At 35.9% G+C, this 23449-nt stretch overlaps 1 protein-coding gene across 1 annotated transcript in view; it reads right to left on the bottom strand.

The window, feature by feature from the left end:
* Positions 1–1168: 1168 nt before the first annotated feature.
* The window catches only part of TBC1D15 (TBC1 domain family member 15), a 76005-nt gene continuing 53724 nt past the window's right edge, over positions 1169–23449 (bottom strand). The window contains exons 11-17 of the mRNA XM_004417868.3: positions 18905–19021; positions 12681–12781; positions 8829–8928; positions 8341–8438; positions 6195–6311; positions 5007–5093; positions 1169–4072 (exon numbers count right to left, since the gene is read on the bottom strand). Of these exons, the coding sequence (XP_004417925.2) occupies positions 3851–4072; positions 5007–5093; positions 6195–6311; positions 8341–8438; positions 8829–8928; positions 12681–12781; positions 18905–19021 (842 nt within the window). The 3' untranslated portion in view covers positions 1169–3850. The remainder of the gene's footprint in view (positions 4073–5006; positions 5094–6194; positions 6312–8340; positions 8439–8828; positions 8929–12680; positions 12782–18904; positions 19022–23449) is intronic.

The raw sequence follows: 23449 nt of genomic DNA on the forward strand, positions 1-23449 counted from the left end.
GCCCTAGTTGTGTTTTTAATGCAGTCTACTAAGCCATTGGGTCTTGTGCCTCCAATCAGACTAGAGCAGTGTTGGGAACATCTATTATTAACTGCAAAAGCCCATCTCTGAGGTTAATAAGTCTTCTTAATTAAAAAAGCTGAACCAAAACCACATTCCTCATTGATCACAGCTAAGCTTACTGGAATTCGTTCTTTTCATTCTTCTTTTGCACACAGAGAGATATGTGAGGAGGAATATGTCATAGAGATATTTGAGAAGGAAAAGCATATTTAATAGCTGACCTATTATTCTACCATTCCAATTCTAACTTTAGGGATTGAACTACACTAGGCAAATATGATATTTCTGAATCTTGATAGTTCTTAGAAAAAGAGACTTTGATTGTAATCGGTTTTTCTTTACAGTGAGTTCATAAAGTGTAATTTCCCATGGGCTGAAAGAGTGCTTTCGATATCCAAAAAGAGCTACAGAACTAGGTCCCGTCCAACAGCCCCACCCCACCCCACCTTTGCAGTAAAGGGCAACACACCGCTTCCCCCACGTCAAGAAAGACAGCCTGAAAAACAGGAATCTACTTACAAAACAGTGAGAAAAATATTTGTAATTGGAACAATCCTCAAAAATCTACAACTTAAAATCACTGTATCATAAGGACCTAAAGGGAGAACAGACTAAATACACTGCATCATTCAAATGGCACTGTATTCACCCTAAAAGTACCAGTAAGTACAGATGTTTACTATCAGGTAATGACATTAGATACTGATGGAAATCTGTCAGATTCATTTCAAATTTAATCCTGTTTCGTGTTGACAAGTGACACTGAACATTTATCTTCAAAATGTAAGAAAGGAGGGGGAAATCTACATAAAATAGGCTAAGATAAATGTCATCCCTTTCTACTCAAAATGGTGACCAAAACTGGGGCAAATCCACCTTAGAAAATCAAGGAACTACTTTTTAAAAACTTAGGGACTTGTCTACCTGACCATAAGTAGAGGTGTTAACCTATGAAATACGATACATAACTGCAGTTCTCCAACTTCAGGGAGGCCCGGGAACCACCTAAATGCCTGTTAAAATGCAGATTCCGATTACATAGGTGTGAAGTAGAGCCTGGACATGTATTTTGATTGATAATAGAGACCAAGGATTTGGAAATGAGCACTTTGAAGATATTTTAATTGAGGTTCAGCACATAAACTTATTAGCATGAGTCCTAAACTATGTTATTCTTCTCAAGTTAAATAATTTATAACAATGGTTCTCAACTTCTGGGGAAAATCAGAGAAACTTTCGAGAAACCATGTGACCTCTTCCCCAAAATATGCATATATGCACACAAGACTTCAAATACAGTAAGAAGTTCACACATCTACTGAAAACCCCAAGTAAAGCAATTCACGCTAGAATGACATTACCTTGTTACATAGTTGCACACAAGTCAAATGACATTCTAGGTTCTTCAATAAACATTTTGGATTACTTTACACAAACTATCTTTAATAATGGCATAATCATATGCATTTTCCATAAGAATTAGTTGGCATCTATAAAAACCCTTGGAAATGTCAGGTTCAGCAAGAATCACTCACTTTCTATCCCCAAAAGGCTGTTTTCCTTACTCAACAAAGCTTTAGACATCACTGAGACTAAAATTCCTAACATATAAAGAGATGAAGAATCCTAGACACATTGAAACAATCAAAATAGAGATGTTCTTACATGCAAAAAGGTTTCCCATAGACTCATATCAGAATTGAAAATACTTTTTACAATTAAATTAGAAATTACTTGAATTTTAACAACTTTAAATATCACCTAATATAGCACATAATATTTTACATGTTATCAGGGTATGGACAGAGAGCATCTTGTGAAAACTGAAATAAATCTTTAAAAAGTTAGACTAATGCATTTACCTGATCTATCTATTTTAGCAATCTCAATAGCTCAAGTTTACATAGTATTTGTTAACTGGATTTTGTGGACTCAAAGATTTTATCTAGCACTATATTATTATCATTCCCATATCAAAAATGTGCTAGACAGAAATTCAATGTTTTAACAAGTAGTTTTAATAAAACTTGATAAAAGTTCAACTTACTAAATGTATTAAGACTTTTAAAACTCTGAAATAGATATCACATTATGTAGTACGAAAAAACTCCCCAAAACTCCCTGTCCAGGAAGAACAAGAAGGACATCAAGATATTCTAAGCAATTTCCTGAACAACAGGAAATGAAAGGCTAGAGATTCCGAGTTTTTGATCAGTTTACTTTTTTTTTCCTGAATAGGCTTACTTTTATTAACTGATGAAAGATAACATACATATGATATTAGAAACTAAAATCGATTGGTTCTACTGTCATGATTGTCAGTAATGCTCAAGGAGAAAAAATGTTCATTCGGTTCCCTAGTTTTCTAAGGGGAAAAAAAAATCTATCTACTAGACTGATTTAGAACTATGTAACTTTTATTTTACATTATTAGCATCAATTGTAGGCAGTTGCTTTACTGAGTCAGATAATTATATCCTCCAAGGCTACACAGCCCAATTTCATCCTGATGAAAATTTTTTTTCAGTTATAAAAGGGGTCATGTTTCTTCTCATTTTCACAACTCATTCAAATGATTGTTTCAATCACATAAAAATATGAGATGTATTGGGTCCATCTTGGATTTTTTTCTCCTTATGAAGAACTAGCAGAATATTTCTAAGTGTAATTTAACTGAAAACACTACTTTGACTTCAAATTTATTTTAATGATATGTACATGAGTTAAATTACAATGAAAACAGAATCAGTTATGTTAATTCCAAGTAACTTAAAATCATGCAACACTGCATAGTAAAAACAAGAGCTTTGTTCATATACAAAAAAGTATTATTTTGAGATTCATGATAGTACACTGAAATTTTTGACATAAGCTTTATGCAAAGAGTATTTTATAAAAATTTAAAGACCTGATTAATCAGTTAATGCATTATTAGGAAAGATAATAAACATTATCAGTAAAGTGAGGTTACAAGCAATTAATTTTAAAATTACACCAGGTATAGGGCTGAATGTGGTCTCATGAAATAAATGTTTGGTTAAGAAAATAGTTTTGAAAAAGATCTCATATTGAAGCTATGTATTAACTTTGTCAAATCTGGTTATAGAAATCAATAGTCAAGTTTATTCAGTAAAAGAAAATATGCTTACCCTTTCTTATACTCATAAATAGGTACTTACATAGTCTTTATATACAGGTGAAGAAAAGTTCAATGTAAAAAATATACTGCCAATCCACTTATTATGGTTGAAATAGTTCTTTATCTACACATTAAATTGCATTGATGAAAATGTCCAATTTAAATCACATTCAATAGCATAAATATTTAAGCTGAGTATTGTTGTAAACAATAGAGAAAAACAAAAGAATTTCGTCACTGGGTAACAATCTACTTCTCAGCTTAGAATGCTACAGAAAGCCTCAAACTTTAATCAAATCCAAAACCCACTAAACTTGGAGTAAATAAAGTGAATGTTCTTCAAAGTGCATAATTTCCATCTCATCCACTTGTAACATTTACCCAATTCCAGTTCATCAGCAAGAAAATAATATGTACTTGGCTATAAAAATACTAAGGAATGTTATTGGGGGAAAAAAGGCTATTTGGTAGAAGAACTACAAAAATAATTAGTTTAAATCTTTGTAAAGCTTTAATGCAAGAACATCAGTACACTTTCTTTCCATAAACCTTAAAGCATGATCAACACCAAGATTTTAAATTTCCACCTTTCAAGTACTTGAAAAAAAGTTGCAACAAAGTGTCTCTTCAAAAATTAAGCAAGAACGATCATGCAGGTGTTAATCTGCTGACATTTGGGGACACTGATACTTGTGTCGGGTTGTCATCTCTGGCTCCACTGGCAGCAAGTACAGGCAAGGAATCACTCTGAAATGCAGATGCAGGACGACTTGTTATGCCAACGTTTTCATCTTCACCAGTGTCTGAATCTGGGGTTGCAACTTCACTGTCCTGAAGCCCCAGGATCTCACAAACTGCTTGTGGCAATTCCTGAATATGCAAGATCAAACACAAAACCATCCTTCACTACAGAGCAAAAGTAATCACAAAGTAACACTTGTGCTCAAGAATGCACTGACTCCAGAATCCGAACGTTTGTTCTAACAGGGTCATTGTCATGTTCTCTCTCAAATCTTCCTTCTCCACTCCAAATGAAATCCTACAAACATACTGTTTCCTAATGTTTAGCATTTATTTCATCCTCCTTATTTACACAATCTTTCTCCCTCAGTACACAGAGGTTCCTTAAAGGTAAAAAGTATCTCACTGACATGGTTTGAACAAAACAGCTATCGAATGAATATTTGCAGAACTGAACCAAAATAAGTATTTGGAACCATGAACAAATGACACAAAGACCAAATAAAAATTCTCATTAAAATACAAAACCCAAAATACATCAGAAGCATAATGATTTGGTTTGAATTCAGATCATAATACAACAAATTTGCCTTGTTTTTAGAAATAATTAAGAGCTTGACTGATACGAATGTAATAATATAGACTAAATACTATCCATTTAATTATTTCCGATTAGCGTCTTTCCATAAACCTTTCCAAACCTTTATTTGAGGATACCACATATTTAATATGAGGTCCTGTTCTGCATTCACTATTCAACTGCATAATGCATCAGTGCTTAGTTCAATTCTACAGCCTCCTTAGTTGTTGCAGAAATGTTTGCATTACTTTTGCCATTTTGTCTTATTATTACATACTTCCTATCTAGCATAATTAATCAACTGTTTTCAATTAAGTGCTTTAAATCTATAATGGTAAACAAAGTGCCAGCCAATGCTTCGTCTGCCTTCAACTTCCTAAAAGTGCCATTTATTTTACTTCTAAGAAGAAAAATTTTCTTTACCTCAACCCACCAAAAACATACAAACAAAAAAATCTTACAATTATTTAAAACACTGTATACCTTGCACTTTACCATCTGTAGAGAAATTGCTTCTGCCTTGCATAGTACACCTTCCACATCAATTTTCATGGACAATTCATTGATATGCTAAAATGAATCAATAAAATAAAATGATAATCCAAACTGAAAGCATTATTATATTCTACCAATTTATTGTCAATTACATTTCACTGCAGATAAAATCCTTAAAATAGGGCCGGCTCCATGGCTTAGCAGTTAAGTGTACGCGCTCTGCTACTGGTGGTCCGGGTTCGGATCCCAGGCACGTGCCGACGCACTGCTTCTCCGGCCATGCTGAGGCCGCGTCCCACATACAGCAACTAGAAGGATGTGCAACTATGACATACAACTATCTACTGGGGCTTTGGGGGGGAAAAAAAAAAAAAGGAGGAGGATTGGCTATAGATGTTAGCTCAGAGCTGGTCTTCCTCAGCAAAAAAAGAGGAGGATTAGCATGGATGTTAGCTCAGGGCTGATCTTCCTCACAAAAAAAAAAAAAAAAATCCTTAAAATAAAAATATTCACATACTACAAACAGCAATTCTTTTTTTGGGGGTGAGGAAGATTAGCCCTGAGCTAACATCTGTTGCCAATCTTCCTCTTTTTGCTTGAGGAAGATTGTCACTGAGCTAACATCTGTGCCCATCTTCCTCTATTTTGTATGTGGGACACTACCATAGCATGGCTTGATGAGAGGTGTATAGGTCCGTGCCAGGGATCTGAACGTGAAAACCTGGGCTGCTGAAGCAGAGCGTGCGAACTTAACCACTATACCACCAGGCCAGCCCCCACATACTACAAATAAACAGGAAGTTCAATATATCTTTCTTTAGTTTATTTCAAGTTTTAAAGCTAAAAAATAGCTAATAAGCTTATGGAACATTAAATCCAGCAGCTACCCCAAGTCTACTATTTCAAAGTTATAAGCAAAAAACAATTATTCTTCTAGAAAACTAAACATAAAGGGGATTTGATTTTCCTTTTCTTCCTAATTAGCCATGTAAAAATAACTGGCCAATATGTATTTGTTGAGCTGCCATTCTCAGACAGTCCTAGTACTAAGGGTTATTGATACAATTTAAGTTATTCAAGGAATTCAATAAAGCTCCAAGAAAATGTTTTGTATATCAGTACCACCAAACAGAAGAAAGAGCCAAATATTAAAGTCTAAATTAAAGGAATAACTACCTTAAGAATTTCATTAAAGCCATAATGTTTTTCCATTATTTGCTGCTTTTCTGATTCCAGAATAGCACAACAGAGAAGAAGATGGAAATTTTTACATGGTAATTCAGTCCACATTACCTATAAAAAACAGAACAACTATTTAGTAAACTATGTCAATTCTAAAATATTATCCTCACAGATACAATGCTGAACTCTGAACGACTTCTACACAAAGCAGAAGTTGCCTAAATGGAGTAGTCCACTGTTTTCCTAGTTAGGAAATGAGGGGTGGGGAAAGGAAGTCTTACCTTCACCTACAAAGTAACTAACATCAAGTTTAACATTATGTGAATACCATGAATTCCAAATGTGGCTCTTTAGGTAACTACAACAAGCAAATCACTGAGCCTAACCAATATGATAAATGGTATTAATTAAAAAGCCACAGCCATGAGGTTAAGTTTAAGATGTAAGGGTTAGAGGCATTTTCAACATTTTTCTGAACCTTCAGTTTCTCACTTTAAATCATCTTCAGTCTCGGGGGGGGCGGGGGGGGACTAAATCCCGGAAATAAAAAAAAATTCAGTTATTTAGTACATGGACTCAAATACACCCAGAGATAGCTCTACATTCTAAACATCATATTATATAACTCAGAGTATCCTTGATAGTGAGAAAAACTAAATCAACCACCCAAAGTTCATAACCAAACGTACAAAACGTTCGATCAATAGCTGCACTTCTTCCTAAATATAGGTACTGCTCTCAAATTTAAGGCCTTGATTTCCCCCTGGTGAATGTACCTAATAATGTCTTTTCTGGAGAGATAAAAAGACCCACATAAACAATACTATTAAAGCATACCTGTGTTTGTATTTCTTTCACCAGGAGTAAATCAAGTTGAATAATTTTCAGACTAAATACTATTTCTGAAAGTTTAATTATAATGCAATTAACCTCAAAGGTTTCATTAAAAGTTCCAATTTATTTGATAAACACAGATCGAAGAGTTATTCTAGCTATGTGGTAACAATATTCTTAATTCATCCTCTAAAAAAGAAGGTGAGATATTAATTTGACAAAGTGGATCAACTTTAAAACATGATTCCAGGTCAAGAACATGTGAATTTTACCTCTAGTTTCAAAAAGAGGAAGTGATCCTCCACAAAGCAGTGGTCCTTCAATCAGAGCATCACCTTCTCTAACAGAATCATAGTCACCAAAAGTATAGGAATCAATTTTCAGGCGCAAACGCCTGAGATGGCACTGGGGTTCCACTGTATAAAAGTCTATTTATCATTCAAATGGATTATCTCCCCTATTCTTTCCTTGGGAGAATTTCTGTAATCCTTTATTTTTGTAAAGATAAACAGCAATCAGTCATTATACCCATACTCTATTTTTAAAGCACAACAATCTGTTAACAACTAACAGATATTTGAGAAGAAAATAATAATTTTCTGTTTTTCACCAAGAGTTGCCTGGGGTGTAAAGCAGAAAAAAAGGACACACACCAAAAACATGATCATGAATATCCTCTAGAGTGGGGGAGAAGGAATGGGACTTGGAGTGGTGATTAAAAAAGATGTCAGCTATATCTTTAAATATTTTTCCTTGAGAAAAAAATACAAGTAAATATGGCAAAATGTTCACATATGTTAAATATGAATGGTGGGATGTTTCTTATATTATTCTTAGTATTTTGCTCTAACTTAAATTTCTTTAAAAAAGCAAAAGACAAGCTGGCTCCCTCCCAATACGTCAGACTACAAATAATGTGCCATCTCAAGTGACTGTCTTGTGGAAACTTCCTTGAACTCTATATAAATCTGCATCAAAATGCAGCCAAGCCTCACAGAAAGTCAAGTCTCCCAAGGAGAGAACACAGGCAAAAACGGTCTAGACAACAGGTTCCGGGAAACAACCAATTGGCTCCAAATCTCAGTAGGATTATGATTTACAGAAAAAAAACTCCAAAGACCAGAAGACCAGATATTCAGTTAAAGAACACTAGTTTTTAAGGAGAGACCACAAAACCATCAGAATTTTGGAACATAATTGCTTTAGAAGCTTCAGTTAGGCTCTTACAATCCATTTATATTCTATAGAATAAATTTCTTTCTTTCCATAATAAAGATCACATTTGTATAATAATTTAAGAACTTACCTCCCATAATCGAAGAATATCTAGAAAACTAAATTCCCTTTTAAATCTGATTAAAAGCCATCTGAAGCAAAAATAAAGGTATCCAGAGTCCTGAGATTCTATACAGAAGAAAAAATGTATATATAGCTTACTCTTAGGCTAATTATCTCAGAATACAGTGAACTTACTTCAAACTCAAATTTTTTTTATGCATCTTAGGCTATTAAAAGTCTTATAAATTGAATTACCTTCTACTAATTCAATGAAACAATTCAAATTTTCAGGCTAACTTCTTTAAAAGAAAACCACCAAATAACAACAAATAATTCATTTCATGAATAAGCTGTTTTAAGGAAGAATCATACAAAGATAGTTTGGTCCCACTTTTATCCCTCAGAGGAACCCAGGCAACAGTGGTAGAATATATATGTCTTTAAAAGAGTTCTTTACATTTTTTCTGTGTATTACCCTACAATTTGCTGGGCGTAGTTTTGATTCACTCAACTTACCTAAGTAACTGCAAAATCCACTGTCCAACAATCGAAGCAAGGTACTTAGCTGAATTAGCTGGGTCTTCATGCCTTGCATTTGTTCTTCAAAATTTTGATGCTTTAAAAGGAAACAAATATTACCACATAAGTGATATTTAATATATATTTTATAGTACATGTTCACTGATAATTAAACCATGAGTCTAAGGACAAATGGTGGACTTATACACACTGGTTATATTAAAAAAAAAAAATCACAACTATAAGAAGCTAAAGCAACATTAAAAAGGAAAGAAAGCGAATCCGTGGTCTCAAACTAAGGATTATTTTTTCCCTCCACGCATTTGGTTTAGATAAAGAATGCAGCTGTAGACTGACTGATATACTTATTTCTTACATAGAATAAGAGACCTGGTGAAAGGAACACACACTTGGGAAATAAACTTTTATCAAATCACTTCCATTGTTAAATATTTCTTCAAATTATTAAATGAAATAGAATTAATTTTAGCTTTAATATGTATCTCATTTTAAAGAATTAACTAATTATTTCTTAGATTTGATGGCATTAGGGAATCTGTGAAGTCAAAACCATTCTCACAATAATACTAAAAGATTATACACATCTTGCACTTTAAATTCTCCCACGTGTAAAGGCTATATATATGATATGTGATTTCACAAGAGACTGAATACAGGAGCAGATGTGAAAATCCAGCTGTGTTCTATTAACCTAGACACTAAAAAAAATGGGAAACATAAAACAATCCCTCTTCTCAATAAATTTTGTTTTGGAAAAGTTACTTTTCATGAAAAAATGTTACGTATGTTAAGGTATAATAGATTTACTGTTATTTTTAAATGAATTAAATATTTATAAATTTATCACTATTAATTTCTCATATGATAAACATCAATAAATATAACCCACATAAACAAAAGCTCTTGGGGTCCTCAATAATATTTAAGAGTGTGAAAGGGTCCTGAGAACATAAAGTTTGAGAACTGCTGTGGTTTACATGCTTTAAATAACCTTCAAAGTTGACGAGATTCTCTACCAACACTTCAGTCAGGGGGGGTTGGGGGGGAGCGAAACCAAAATAAATGAAAGGTTTCTTAGATGATTCTGATCCCTTTAACTCAAATGTGTTCGAACCCCTCTATGGTGACCAACTGCCCTAACCCTTGTGAAAAGTCTAAGAAGATCCCCTCCTTCACACTTTTTGGTTTTAGAGATGACGAAGTGCTTCATTAGAAGTATCTATCAGATTGGAAGTCATTCATTCTTGGTAAAAAAAAAAAAAAAAAAAGAATGTTTAAAGGCTACTAATTCTCAATAAACCGGTTTCTCTTTAATGATTTAAAGAACTAGTTTAATAGACTAACATAAGCTTTTGGGATTTAGTTTCTTCACATTTACCACATGGACCTGTAGCGGAAAGGCAGAATTAATTCTTTTATTAACAGCATAACTTTTGTTGTGACACAGCCAAAGATCAGAGACGGTTTGGGCGTACCAACACAGCATAGCCACTGTTACCCACTCTGCTCTACAAAGAAGCACACCCAAAAGGACAGAAGCCAACTTTGGAGAAGTAGCTATTCCTGGAGAAGAGGACGTGAGATCAACAATGGCTATAGAAAGGCTTACACTGTATCTGTGAATAAACACATGTGTGTACACATACACATCTGTAAACTAAAGCGGTGGTGGGATAAGAAAGTTCATGAGATGACAGCAAATATTTCCATAATAGACCAAGTCTATGCCTAGACCCACATTAGATGAGAGTAAATATCAACAGGAGTAAATCTACAGACATTAGGTTCAGCCATCACAAAAGAAATAAAAACTTACATGAAATAAAGCTGTAAAACAAAAAGGAGTCCACCAACTGCAGCACAGACTTAAGGACACCAAAACAAAAGCAATATAGTGAAAAATAATTGTGCAGATTATTTTATTGCAACATATTGCCCTTGTGTTCAATATTATGGGAAAAAAGTTAGTAAACAATATATTAAGAGATCTTTTTAGAATAAAGACTAGAAAAATCCCCAGATCACCCTCAATGGAAAAGGTAAACACAGAGAACACTTACTGTGAAAGACAGAAAAAAGAACTTCAACTTCCACACAGAAAAATGACAAATAGACTGCAAAGTGTATATTACAGATGTTCAGAAAGTAGTCTTCACATTTAAGACCGAAATACATGCACATGTATGCACGTATGTATGTATTTGGCATCATAAACCAATATACTGGAACATGCCAGTATTGCCTCAGTTTTATAAAAACTTATTGTAAAAAACTAAATGCAGTATATTCATGTTAGTTCTTTTGGAATATCTACATAAAGGTTCAAACTAAGCACTGGGGAAATATTCATGTGTTTATTCCACAAAAATCTGTTGACCAAAAACCTCATGTCAGGCATTTGGAAAATTTTGGAAGCATACCAGAGAACTAGTTAAACAAAGACATGACCCCTTTATCAAAGACATACTAGCTCTAGTGAAAAGAGGATAAACAACAAAAACACAGGAAGGCAGACAACAGTTTTACACAATTAGTATGAGTTGTACAGACCTTTATAACAAATGCCTCAGGTTTCTAGAGCACTTGGGAGTAATTGGAACTAAGAAGGCAGGTAAAATCAATCAATCAAAAAGGTAAGGAAGACAAACTATGATATATTACCAGATTACTGCAATTAACAATCCTTCCAAATAATCCAAAAACATTAATTCATGGTAAAAGACTACATAACTTTAATATTTACTAATTTAATAGTAAAAGAACATTTTGAAACTATCAAATCTTATCAAATATACATTTGGAAAAGGACTAGAAGCGAGGATGAGCTGGAACCAGGGATAAGAGACTTGAGGAAACAGATAAAAGTGGGAAAAATTGGAAGGGGAAACAAAAATAGGCAAGCAAGAGGGGAAGAATAAAAGTAATGAAAAAAGAGAAGAGTACCACTTCCAAATTTCACATCTGTATCCCAGAAACTCTGAGTTAAACTCAGGTGGAAACATTTTATATGATTACACATTCAAAATCGTTATCCCCTTGCAAGCAAGCCATTTCAATATCCAACATCAAGTCCCAGCATCAAGTTTATTACTTTTATTTTGAAACAGTACAATGACCTATGTAGTCAGGTCTTTGGATTTCATATGCCTTTATCTACTCTTAGCCCCTCTGCTTTTTCTTTTCTTTCTAATAGATTACTTGAGAAGACTGTTCTACTTTAGTTCCCTGTTAATAGCCTCTCTCTTCAAGGTATATCAATGATAATAGATTAAATGCTCTTTGTAATAATAGGTACATATAGACATAGGTCAACTCTAATAACCACACGCTTCTGAGAAAATAACAGTGAAGTACTAAGAAAGTGTCGACATTACAAATAGTTTCAAACACATCTGGAGAAAAATCAGTTACTATAACAACAAAACCCAAAATGTTCACAAAAGGTAAGGATATTCTCGGCATGACTAAGCTTTATCTCTGAAACAGATGATATGAAAGTTCAACTACTTCACAAGAACTGAATTGATCTATTTCATCAACATTCTATAACGACTCATGGCTCTTCTGCAGAACATAAGAATTTACTGACATTAAATCCTGATTGTTCCTGTTCCACAGGCACTTACTATCTATTGTTTGTATTAAAAACAATGCCAGTATTGCCAAGCCTCTTGAAAAGACTATTTAGAAAAGAAACAAACGAACAACACGGAGCAAATTTTTTTTAAGTTCCATCTTAACTGGCTAAATATAAACATCAATCTATAAGATTATACAACTAAAATTTTCAAAATTAGTTTGATTAAAGGAAGGAACCTCTGTTCTTACCATTTGGTCCATGTAGGAGGCAAAGCACCAAAAGGCATCCACTTCGTTTTCCATCACATATAAAAGAGGGGAAAGTAAGTCACTCATTCCTTGCACATATCCTAAAAAGAACAGAAAAAATAATGTCGCTAAAAACTTAAGCTTTATGTATCCTTCTGTGTATACCACTACCATTTCACTTAAAATTTACGTCTTTTCTTTGGTTTCAGAAACTGGTCGATACTGATGTTCACCAAGAAGAGAAAATAAACAAGAAGGAGGAAGTCTAGCAATCAAGTGAGAAAGATGAGTTTAGATTGAGATTTAAGCAGATATATAGCTGCTAGTATGTGTTTTAATGTGGGTATCACTATCAAGAGTGGGTAATATCTTTAAAAATAATGTGCAAAAGCACTATGAGAAAGAAGAGACATGAAGAGAAAACCCAGAGGCACATCAAATTTAATAGTACATTCTTAAAGGAGATTTAAGAAGGAACAGTCAGAGAGGTAAGGAAAAAAAACTCAAAGGAACAAAGGGTGTTGCAGAAGACAAGGGAAGAAAGTTGCAAGGCCAGAGTAGTCAACAGCACCAAACTGCATGAATAAGCCAAGTAAAATAAGAACTAAAAAGGGTCCAAGGTCCTACTGCTTTAGCAACCAGATCAATGGCAATCTAAACAAAAAGAGTCACAACAAAATGATGCACCTCTTTTAAATCGTCATATCTAAGTGCTTCTTTCTTTTCTTTCCTGTTACTCTATACCCAACCAATCGTAGCAACTGGATTTAATCCAATCAGGATGTTGTACCTAAAACTATCACTTTAACCACCTTTCTCTTGATGCTTGTTACAATTTCTCAGTCATGACACTAATTACAGCCCTTGATTAAAAGAAAAATTGGCAAGTTCAAGAACTAGCCCCCTCACAAAAAGTCTTGGTTTTGCTTTTCACCTGAACACGTCAAGCTTCTTGTTTTTTAGTTCCATCTTATAAAACCTTCAATTTTCTTAACCACTTTACAATTAGATTTCAGACTTATGACTCAAATTCTTGAATCAAGAAAGGGACAAGAGCTCACATTAAGCCTTTTCACATACATATTATCATTTAACTTTGGTTACTTTTTTTTTTTTTGGTGAGGAAAATTAGCCCCGAGCTAACATTCGTTGCCAATGTTCCTCTTTTGGCTGAGGAAGACTGGCCCTGGGCTAACACCCGTGCCCATCTTCCTCTACTTTATATGTGGGATGCCTGCCACAGCATGGCTTGATAAGTGGCGCATATGTCCGTGCCTGGGATTCGAACCTGTGAATCCTGGGCAGCCGAAATGGAGCGCATGAACTTAACCACTACACCATCGGGCCGGCCCCTAACTTCAGTAACTTTTGCACATTTGCTAAAGTTACAGAGAGATTTTTTTCCAATGGTAGTTTGGGAAGTCTGTGGAAACCAGTCTTTCACTTGCAGTTCCAAAACTTTAAAAACGACCCCAGGAAACATGTGAGCCCAAGTCTCTTGAGAAAACTCAGATTAAATATATAACAGACAGAGGCACTCAGATCACCTTAGGGTCTCCCTCCAAATAAGTTTAGCTCTAGCTGCTCTGAGCCTCTGCACTACCATCTCCTGTTATGCCGAGTCCCTATCAACCTCACTATGTCTACACTATACCCTGTGGAAAGGAGGACTCTACTTACATTAGCACAAAGAACACTGGGGTTCCCATGGCGAGCAGCCAATTATTATAGAACCAATAAATGGAGTTACCAAGACATTTGGAAAACAGTGCCAGAGATAATGGCATGTGACATGATATCTAAATGTAAGCATTTCTACAAATTTACTGCAGGTGCTTTTTAAAATAATGCACACGTGATGATTAATTTTATATGTCAACTTGAGTGGGCCAAGGAATGCCCAGATGTCTGGTTAAACATTATTTCTAGGAGTGTCTGTGAAGGTGTTTCTAGAAGAGATTAGCATTTAAATTGGTGAACTGATTACAGCAGATGGCCCTCCCCAAAGTGGGTGGGCATTATCCAATTCACTGAGGGCCTGAACAGAATAAAAAGACAGAGGAAGGGTGAATTTGCTCTCTGCCTGGCTGCTCGAGCTGGGACACTGATCTTCTCCTGTCCTCTGTGCTCCTGGTTCTCATGCCTTCAGACTTGGACCAACATCTACACCATCAACTCTCCTGCTCTCAGGCCTTTGAACTCCACCACCAGCTTTCCTGCATCTCCACTCTGCAGACAGTAGACTGTGGGAGCTCTCTGTCTCCATAATCACGTGAGCCAATACCTTATCCTTTTCTTTCTCCCTCTCTCTCTCTCTTCCTCTCTTTCTTTGTGTGTTTGTGTGTGTGTGTAAATAAATAAATATATAATCGTTTTTTTAATAAAGATTTTATTTATTTATTTTCCCCCCAAAGCCCTAGTAGATAGTTGTACGTCATAGCTGCACATCCTTCTAGTTGCTGTATGTGGGACGTGGCCTCAGCATGGCTGGAGAAGTGGTGCGTCGGTGCGCGCCCGGGATCCGAACCCGGGCCACCAGTAGCAGAGCGCGCACTTAACCGCCAAGCCATGGGGGCGGCCCTAAATATATAATCTTAATGGTTCTGTTTCCCTGGAGAAACCTAACTAATACAACACTCTTAAGAAAAGAATAAATAGGTTGGAAGGAAGACTTAATTGTTATCAAAACTTTCCTACATGGCACTGACACGGTGAATGCAATGACAAATATAAAGGCTAAACCAACTAAAGCACGAAGGAAATTTGAAAGAGTACTACTTTACTGGGTCTGACTGCACATGGTCTATAATAGAAATATTTCAAAAGATTTACAAAGCACATTTCCTCTTGGGAAAAATGTGCTTTATTATAAAGGTATAATGAATAAAAATTTCTAAGAAGCTAACTTAATCCTTTAAGTCTTCAGCTTTCATATGGGATCACCACCATATTTCTTCGGTAAGTCTTAGCTGAAGCAAGTAGTCAAATTAATCTTCATATTCTGGTTGTTTTTAATCTATTTTATTTTATACATGATGTTCTTTGGGGTATGTCATGAGTTGCAGGGGTGGAATTAGTGTACAAATTCCTTTTAATTAAAGACAGAGGAAAGCTGTGTAAATGAGCACTCAATGACACTCAAGGCGGCACTAGTGCTGGCTGAGACACATCTTCCTCAGCACTACTAGAATTTCTGAAGCAGTTCCCCGAAACTATTTTCATAGCAAATTTGTTTCAGTGGGGAGACATGAGAACTGAACTCCTTATCATCCTACTGTATACTTTCTTACACTGAAAAAAAATTCATCTACATATAGGTCAATTTTCCAGGTTAACTGAAGCTTATCCCTTAGATTATCAAATAAAAAAAAAAAATCTTAGGAATTGGAAATCATTTTTTTTTAAATTAGACACTCTCCTGCCTTCTTATATGCAGTATTTTGAGTATAATTTAAACTCTCATTGGTTATTCAGGATCATCATTATGAACATACACTGTAAAAAAGGTACTTTCCATACAAACATCCTAGGTGTAGTGTCTTCACACTAAGTAAAAATTACTCTTCCTTGAGTTCTTCTGTCTGTTTTTGATCATTTCTGTCTCTTTCCTCACTATGAATGAGATTGTATTCAGCGCAAATACACCTGTACCTCATCTATGGGCTAAGACGCCAGACAACTCAATATGAGAGAATCACCTATAAATTTACAGCCCAGGTTACTTTGCTTTGAGTAAAAGTCAAGAAATTTGGTCCACTGCTTTATGAGAACTTCCTTGGCTTCTCATAAGGCCAGAGTTCTTAATGGGAATCTTGGCTATGCTTCAGATAAATTAGGTATTTGACTAGAAAGAATACAGGGTTAATACAGACAAATGAAGATTGCAATTTATCCAGTTAACTGGTCTGGGACTATGCCTAGAAAAAACGGAACACGGAGGAACTCCGAGAATATGCATGAACGCATATCTCAAGATTACCATCTACGAATTTGGGGCAATGTCTCTTGCTCCCTAGAACGATGGTCCTATTCCCGATAGTGATAACAGAAACTAAAATGGCAATGTGTCAGGGTGCTGAATGTGTAGAGGTAACAATGCCAGCATGAAATAAAGACCTGGGTCTCTACCTCAGTCCAACATTTTTTACTTGTGCAACCCTGAGTCACTCTCTGAACCTATATAACCTTACTCATAAAGCGGGGATTATTTCCCCGCTTCTCCAAAAGGCTTCTATTATAATCAAAATCAAAATCGAGTATGATAGCACTCTGTAACCTGAAAAGCACTCTATGAATATGTTTTCAATGATCCAATTTGAGGCTCACTACAGGTGTGATAGACAGGACTGGTTACATTTTACATTTTAAAGAGAAATCTGTGATTTTCAACTTACTGTCACCAAAGAGGCTGATGCCTCAAAATCCACAACAGAGTTTACATCTTCCCCTAACTTACATATAAGAAGCCAAGAGGAATTCACATAGATACAAAGAGAAGAAAACATACCCATAATTCAAGATTCACTTGAGTTTAATATGCTAAATATCCAATTACATTCTCCAAAAGACGTCTCAAGCTCTATTAAAGTAATCTGGAAAACATCTATTTCCACTAGTTTCTACCTAGGAGTCACTTACATGGCAGGTAACTCAGAAATTTTTCATTATTTATACTCATTTAAAGGTTGATGCTTAGGGAATTTGCTGGTTCTTTAAAGTATGGAAAGTAATAACAGAAATGTTAAGTAAACTGGATTCGGGAAGGCCTGTGGGGGAGCTCTCACACATCATCAATTACACCACCAGGAAGAGACAGACACTTGCATCTTGGACAGGAAGCACGACCACTTGACCACTGAGGGAAGACTTCTCTCCCCCCAGCAACGGCCCAGCCAATGAGAAGCTGTTGCGACCCTGAACTGTTACTTTCCCCCAATGGACTTTCGTTCAGCACAGCCCGTCCCTACTCCCCCTTTTTCTCTATAAAGGCAGTTCCCCTTCTTTATTGGATTTGCCCATGGTTTGCCATAGTATGCACATCCCGAATTGCAATTCTTTTGGCTAGTCCTGAATAAACTCATTTTGAGGCTTTTCAAGTCAACAAAAGAAACAGCTCAAGTTCTCTTGCCCCTTAAAATATTAGTTTCTTAGGTTTTCTACCCCTTAGGATCTCTTTCCCATGCAATCCTCCACTCCCACCTCCAGCCCCAGTCTTTCCAACCCATTCTTGGTAGGAATTGGACTTACCAAGAAAAGAGAGTCAAGTCTCACATGGCCTAGATAATTATCTGCACTGCTTGTCTAAGATATCAAATAAGTATTTTTCTTCACAAGGAAGAAAGCATATCAAACAAAGTTTCCCAAACGTTCTCACTTCACAGCATCCTTAATGACTCAGTAGTTTTCTCCAAGGCACCCTTGGGTTCATAAAAATAACTAACGTTTCCATTTATTAAGTAGTTAGATCCCAACAACTGAATAAGCATTTATGTCCTATGAACTTTGCCCCTGTTGGGCACAGCGCTACTTCTCAAACTCTGGAATCCAACTGGATACCACCATCCTCATTTCCTGTTCCTCATCTGTCTTTTACACAGTATTCGCTTATCATAGTAAGGCAAAAAACCCTGCTTTGCAAAGATACAACATCAACAGAAGGAACGTGGCAATCTAGTGTTAAAACCCTGAACTACTTCAGCTAATAGAACAGTGTCTTACAGACATCACTGTATTTCCCTCAAACCTTTAAAACATCCTACGTTGCCCCCATGAGTTTGCTGTGGCAACGCAGTGCTCCTCAGTGCACAATTTGGGAGCCACAGCCTTATAAGTTTCCAGTCTCCTGTGGAACAACCTCTATAAAAACTAGGCCATGGGGGCCAGCCCAGTGGCGGAGTGGTTGGGTTCGCATGCTCCGCTTCAGCTGTCCAGGGTTTGCGGGTTCAGATCCCGGGCGCAGACCTATGCATTGCTCATCAGGCCATGCTGTGGCAGTGTCCCATATGCAAAGTGGAGGAAGATAGGCACAGTTCTTAGCTCAGGGCTAATCTTCCTCAGCAAAAAAGAGGAAGACTGGCAACGGATATTAGCTTAGGGCCAATCTTCCTCACCATAAAAAAGAAAAAAACAAAAAACCAGGCCACAGAGATATTACATACATCTAACTGGGTCTAAATAAATACATACAAATCTTTTTTAAATTAAGATATTAGAGGAGAACTTACCTAAATCAAAATCATACATACAGTAGGTCATCAAAATGTCATGAAGCAAAATCAACCCTGGATTATCTTGGCCTTCATAAAACTTGTTTGTTCGATCTGTTCTGTTAACATCTTTTTCTGAGAAGGAAAATCACCACATATTTGAAAACCTTTTGAAAAACAGATTTTTATAAAGCTCACATCTTGCAAGCACAGAATTATTTTTCTTGCTATTAATTTTACTCTCTTGCCAAGCTTTTCCTTAATGAAAAAATACATCAAACTCCATTTCAGATATGCAGTAAAGTAACATTTTGGAATATTTTTCAAAAATCAGTCTACTTCCTCATGGGTATATTTTTAAATATTTTCCCATTTTTATCTAAACATAGAAATCTTTTCATTGAATAGTAGGAAACACTTTCAATTAATTAAAATCAGCACTAAGTAATAATTCACATTAGTTAGCAATAAAAATGCCAGTCATGAATGTATGTGGGCAGTATTATCCGAAAACAGTAGTGAAAAAAACTACTATGCAATCAAGCATAATCAAAGAGATTCGTTTCATTCAGATTTGCTTAATTCATTATGAGAAGTATTATCAACTTCTTTGTCATGTTCCATAATCATCAAGACAAATTATTTCCTTATTCTCATGTTTATGTATTAGTATAAGCAACTTATTTTAATTCCGAAAAAATGGAAATCCACATTTTGCTAGAATTCATTTCAAGACATTAAAAATAGATTTGAAAACATCACCATAAGTGTATCTCAAGTTGTACTTACAACTCAATTCACAAACACTGATACCTATTAAATGAATCTTGTTGTGAAGGACTTGACAACTAAAAAGGCATTCCCCAAACTTGAATCTCTCAGAAAATTAGGAATAATTTTTAAAAACTCAAAATGATTAATTTACTCTATAACCAATTCTATTTAAAAGTTATAACTGACTTCTCCCTTGATGACCCCATTAAACTGAATAATTTGAAAACATTCTCAATACTTATGAATAGACAGGGAAGTATTTTACAACAGAGTAGAATTTAACAATAGGAGATGACATGAGTTTAGATTCTGTTAGAGCATTTTAAAAAAGTATGGGAACAATATTCTAGCTTTTTGTTAAAATACACTACATTTGATTTAATAAAAAGCAAGCATATATCCACAGAACTGTGGATCCATTTTTCAAACAAATAAGGAAAAGCAATATCAAATGCTATAAATGTAAAATTTCATTTAAAAATGTCAAAACGTTTCATTCTCATATCATAGTTAATAAAGAGGTATATAATAAGTTATTTTTTTATTAACTCAAGCACAATTTACAGTCATAATGCCAATATGAACATCTGCCTTAGCAGGCATTTTAAACATGGTAAGAAGTTATTTGTACCCTCATGAATCAGTGTCTGTATTTCTTTCCTCTTGTATAGATATTTAGTAATGACATGCCGGGTAGAAAATGGAAAGGGATCAAAAATGATATATAAAAATGATATTTTATAAGGCAAGTATTTCTAGAAACTACCTCTAGAAAGAAAATGAGTAAGTAGCCTCCCCTCATTCACGGTTTCACTTTCCTTAGTTTCAGTTACCCGTGGTCAACTGCAGTCTGAATATATTAAATGGAAAATTCCAGAAGTAAACAATTCATAAGTTTTAAATCTCGCACTGTCCCACTCCATCCTGTTGGGACGTGAATCATCCCTTTGTCCAGCGGATCCACACTGTATACACTACCTGTCCATTAGTAGGTGCCTCAGTTATCAGATAGACTGTCAAGGTATCACAGTGCCTGTATTCAAGTAACCCTTATTTTACTTAATAATGGCCCCAAAACACAAGAGTAGTGATGCTGGCAATTCAGTATGCCAAAGAGAAGCCATAAAGTTCTTCCTTTAAGTGAAAAGGTGAAAGTTCTTGACTTAGTAAGAAAAAACAACACATGCTGAGGTTGCTAAGATCTACGGTAACAACGAATCTTCTATCCATAAAATTGTGAAGGAGGAAAAGAAATTCATGCTAGTTTTGCTGTTGCATCTCAAATATGTACAATATATAGGAAAAAACATTGTATATATAGGGTTTGGTACTATCTGTAGTTTCAGGCATCCATTGGGGGTCTTGGAACACATCTCCTGTGGATAAGGTGGGGTACTGTACTTAAGTTAAAAAAAAAAAAAAAAAACCCTCATTAAATCCAACTCTCTGTCTAACCTGACGTAGCTTAAATAGACTGACCCCATTTCACATTCATCACCACTAACCTAAGCGGGCCTTTGATACTAACTGGCAATCATGCTCTACTTCCCTCATCCATTCTCTCTCCCTATTCATATCGTATAGCTACTTTACATCTTCTCTCTCCTCAAGCCTCCAACATGTTATCTTCTCCCACACCCTACCTCTCAGATGAGGATCTTGCTTCCTATTTCTGAGAAAATGGAAGTTATCCAAAGAGAACTTCCACAGGTTCCATTTTAACAACAAAACTGCATTTGTATCCATACAGTCTCCTCTCATATCACTATAAATGAGCTGAGATCAACTCTTCCTCTTGTGCATGAAATCCATCCCCTACTGGCTACCCAAGGACACTGCTCTAGTAATTCTTCTCTCCATCTCTAGTTTCATGAGTTCTTCCTCTCTGCTGGACCACTACCACCCAGCATTCAACCACGCTATTGTTTCTCTCATCATAAAAACCTTTCTTAACCTTTTTTCCCTCTAACTGCTGCCCCATTTCCTCTCCATCTGTTTAGAGCAGATCTTCTTGAAAGAGCTGTATAAACTGTCTCCAAGTCCTCTCCTCCCATTCCCTCTTGAACTCACTCCAATCAGGATGTAACATCCACTCCACCAAAACTCCTCCTTAACCAAAATCTTCAGTGATTGCCTTACTACTCTGTGCAATGGTCAATCCAACTCTTCATCTTACCTGACATCCCAGTCACTCCTTCCTGAAATACTTTCTTCACTGACTTCTAGGACAAACTCTCAGGTTTTCTCTCTTTTTTCCTCTGGCTCTTTTCTCAGTCTCTTTTGCTGATTTCTCCTAAGTATTCCTACTTGTAAGTTAAAGTGCCTCAGGGCTCAGTTCTTGGAGCTCTTCTTTTCAAAATGCATTCATTCCCTTGACAATTTTATCTAGTCTCCTACCATCTATATGTTGATGATCTCTACATTTCTATCTCCAGCTCCTATCTCTCCCCTGAATTCCAGTCCTATATATCCACCTCCTACTCTATATATTAATTTATGGACAGCCAATAGGCACTGTCAAACTTAACATGTCCAAAACTAAGTTCCAAATGTTCCCTTCCAAACTTGCTTCTCTCATAGTTTTCTCTGTCTTAGTAAAAAACACTCCATTCCTCCAAGTTGCTCCTTAAAAATCTCAGAGTCATTCTTTTGTCTTTGCTTCTCTTGTCTGACACTGATATAGCTGTTAAAACTTCAAAATACACGTAGAAATCAACCTTGAGATCTAGCACCCATTCACCAGCCCCCAGCCCACCTCCTCCTCCACTCAAGCCACACTGCTCTCCTTGCTGTTCTCCAAACATGTGGAAAGGTCCTGAGGAAAAAACAAGTCTACACCGTGCTCTGCCCCTCTGCCCAGAAGCCCTTCACCCAGACAGTTGTATGGCATACACTCTCTGCTTCTTCAAGTTTCTATTCAAATCTCCCTCACTCAATTGCTAGCCCCTGGATCAAGCAACATCATCCCTCACCTGAATTATAGCAATAGCCTCAAACAGTCTTTCTACTTTCACCCTTGCCCCCCACAGCTATTCTCCAGACAGCAGCCAGAGTGATTTGTTAAAATAAAAGTCAGAACATGTCACTCTTCTGCTCAAAATCCTCCAGTGGCTTCCCATCTCACTCAGAGTAAAAGCTCAAGTCTTTACAACGAACTACAAGGCTCTATGCAATCTGCACCTATTCCTCCACCATTTCTTCTCTGACCTCATCAGTTTCTATACTCTACCCCAACTCACTCCAGCCACATTCACTTCATACATGCAGAGAGACCCTGGGGTAGAAATAAGTCTAACACATGTTGATCCTTTCTGCTTAGAATGCCCTTTACCTAGACATCTGCATAGCTTACTCATCCCCTTTTTTCAAGTTTCTACTTGAATATCACCTTCTCAGTAAAAGCCTTCTCTGGTCACCCAAGATAAGACTGCAACAGCACACATAAACCTCCTAACCATCTTCCCTGCCTTATTTTTCTGTTCAGCACATATCACTAACATACCATATATGTCACTTATCTTATTTACTGTCTGTTCTACCCCGTAGGAATGGAAACTCCTGAGGGCAAGAATTTTGTCTGTTTTGTTCACTGATGAATCCCCAATGCCTAGAGGAGAGCCTAGTACATAATAGCCACTAAACAAATATTTACTGAACGAACAAATGTATGAATGTTTAAAACAGTCAGTGTGATTTTCAAAAAGATCCTGGTGATTCAGCAAAAGTTAGGAACGACTGCTCTAAAGACTGGGATTCCTAGGCCTTCTTATCTGCCTCTCTTTTTCCCCT

Source organism: Ceratotherium simum, chromosome 25, assembly GCF_057802395.1.
Source record: "Ceratotherium simum simum isolate JZ-2026a chromosome 25, ASM5780239v1, whole genome shotgun sequence".
Taxonomy (NCBI): domain Eukaryota; kingdom Metazoa; phylum Chordata; class Mammalia; order Perissodactyla; family Rhinocerotidae; genus Ceratotherium; species Ceratotherium simum.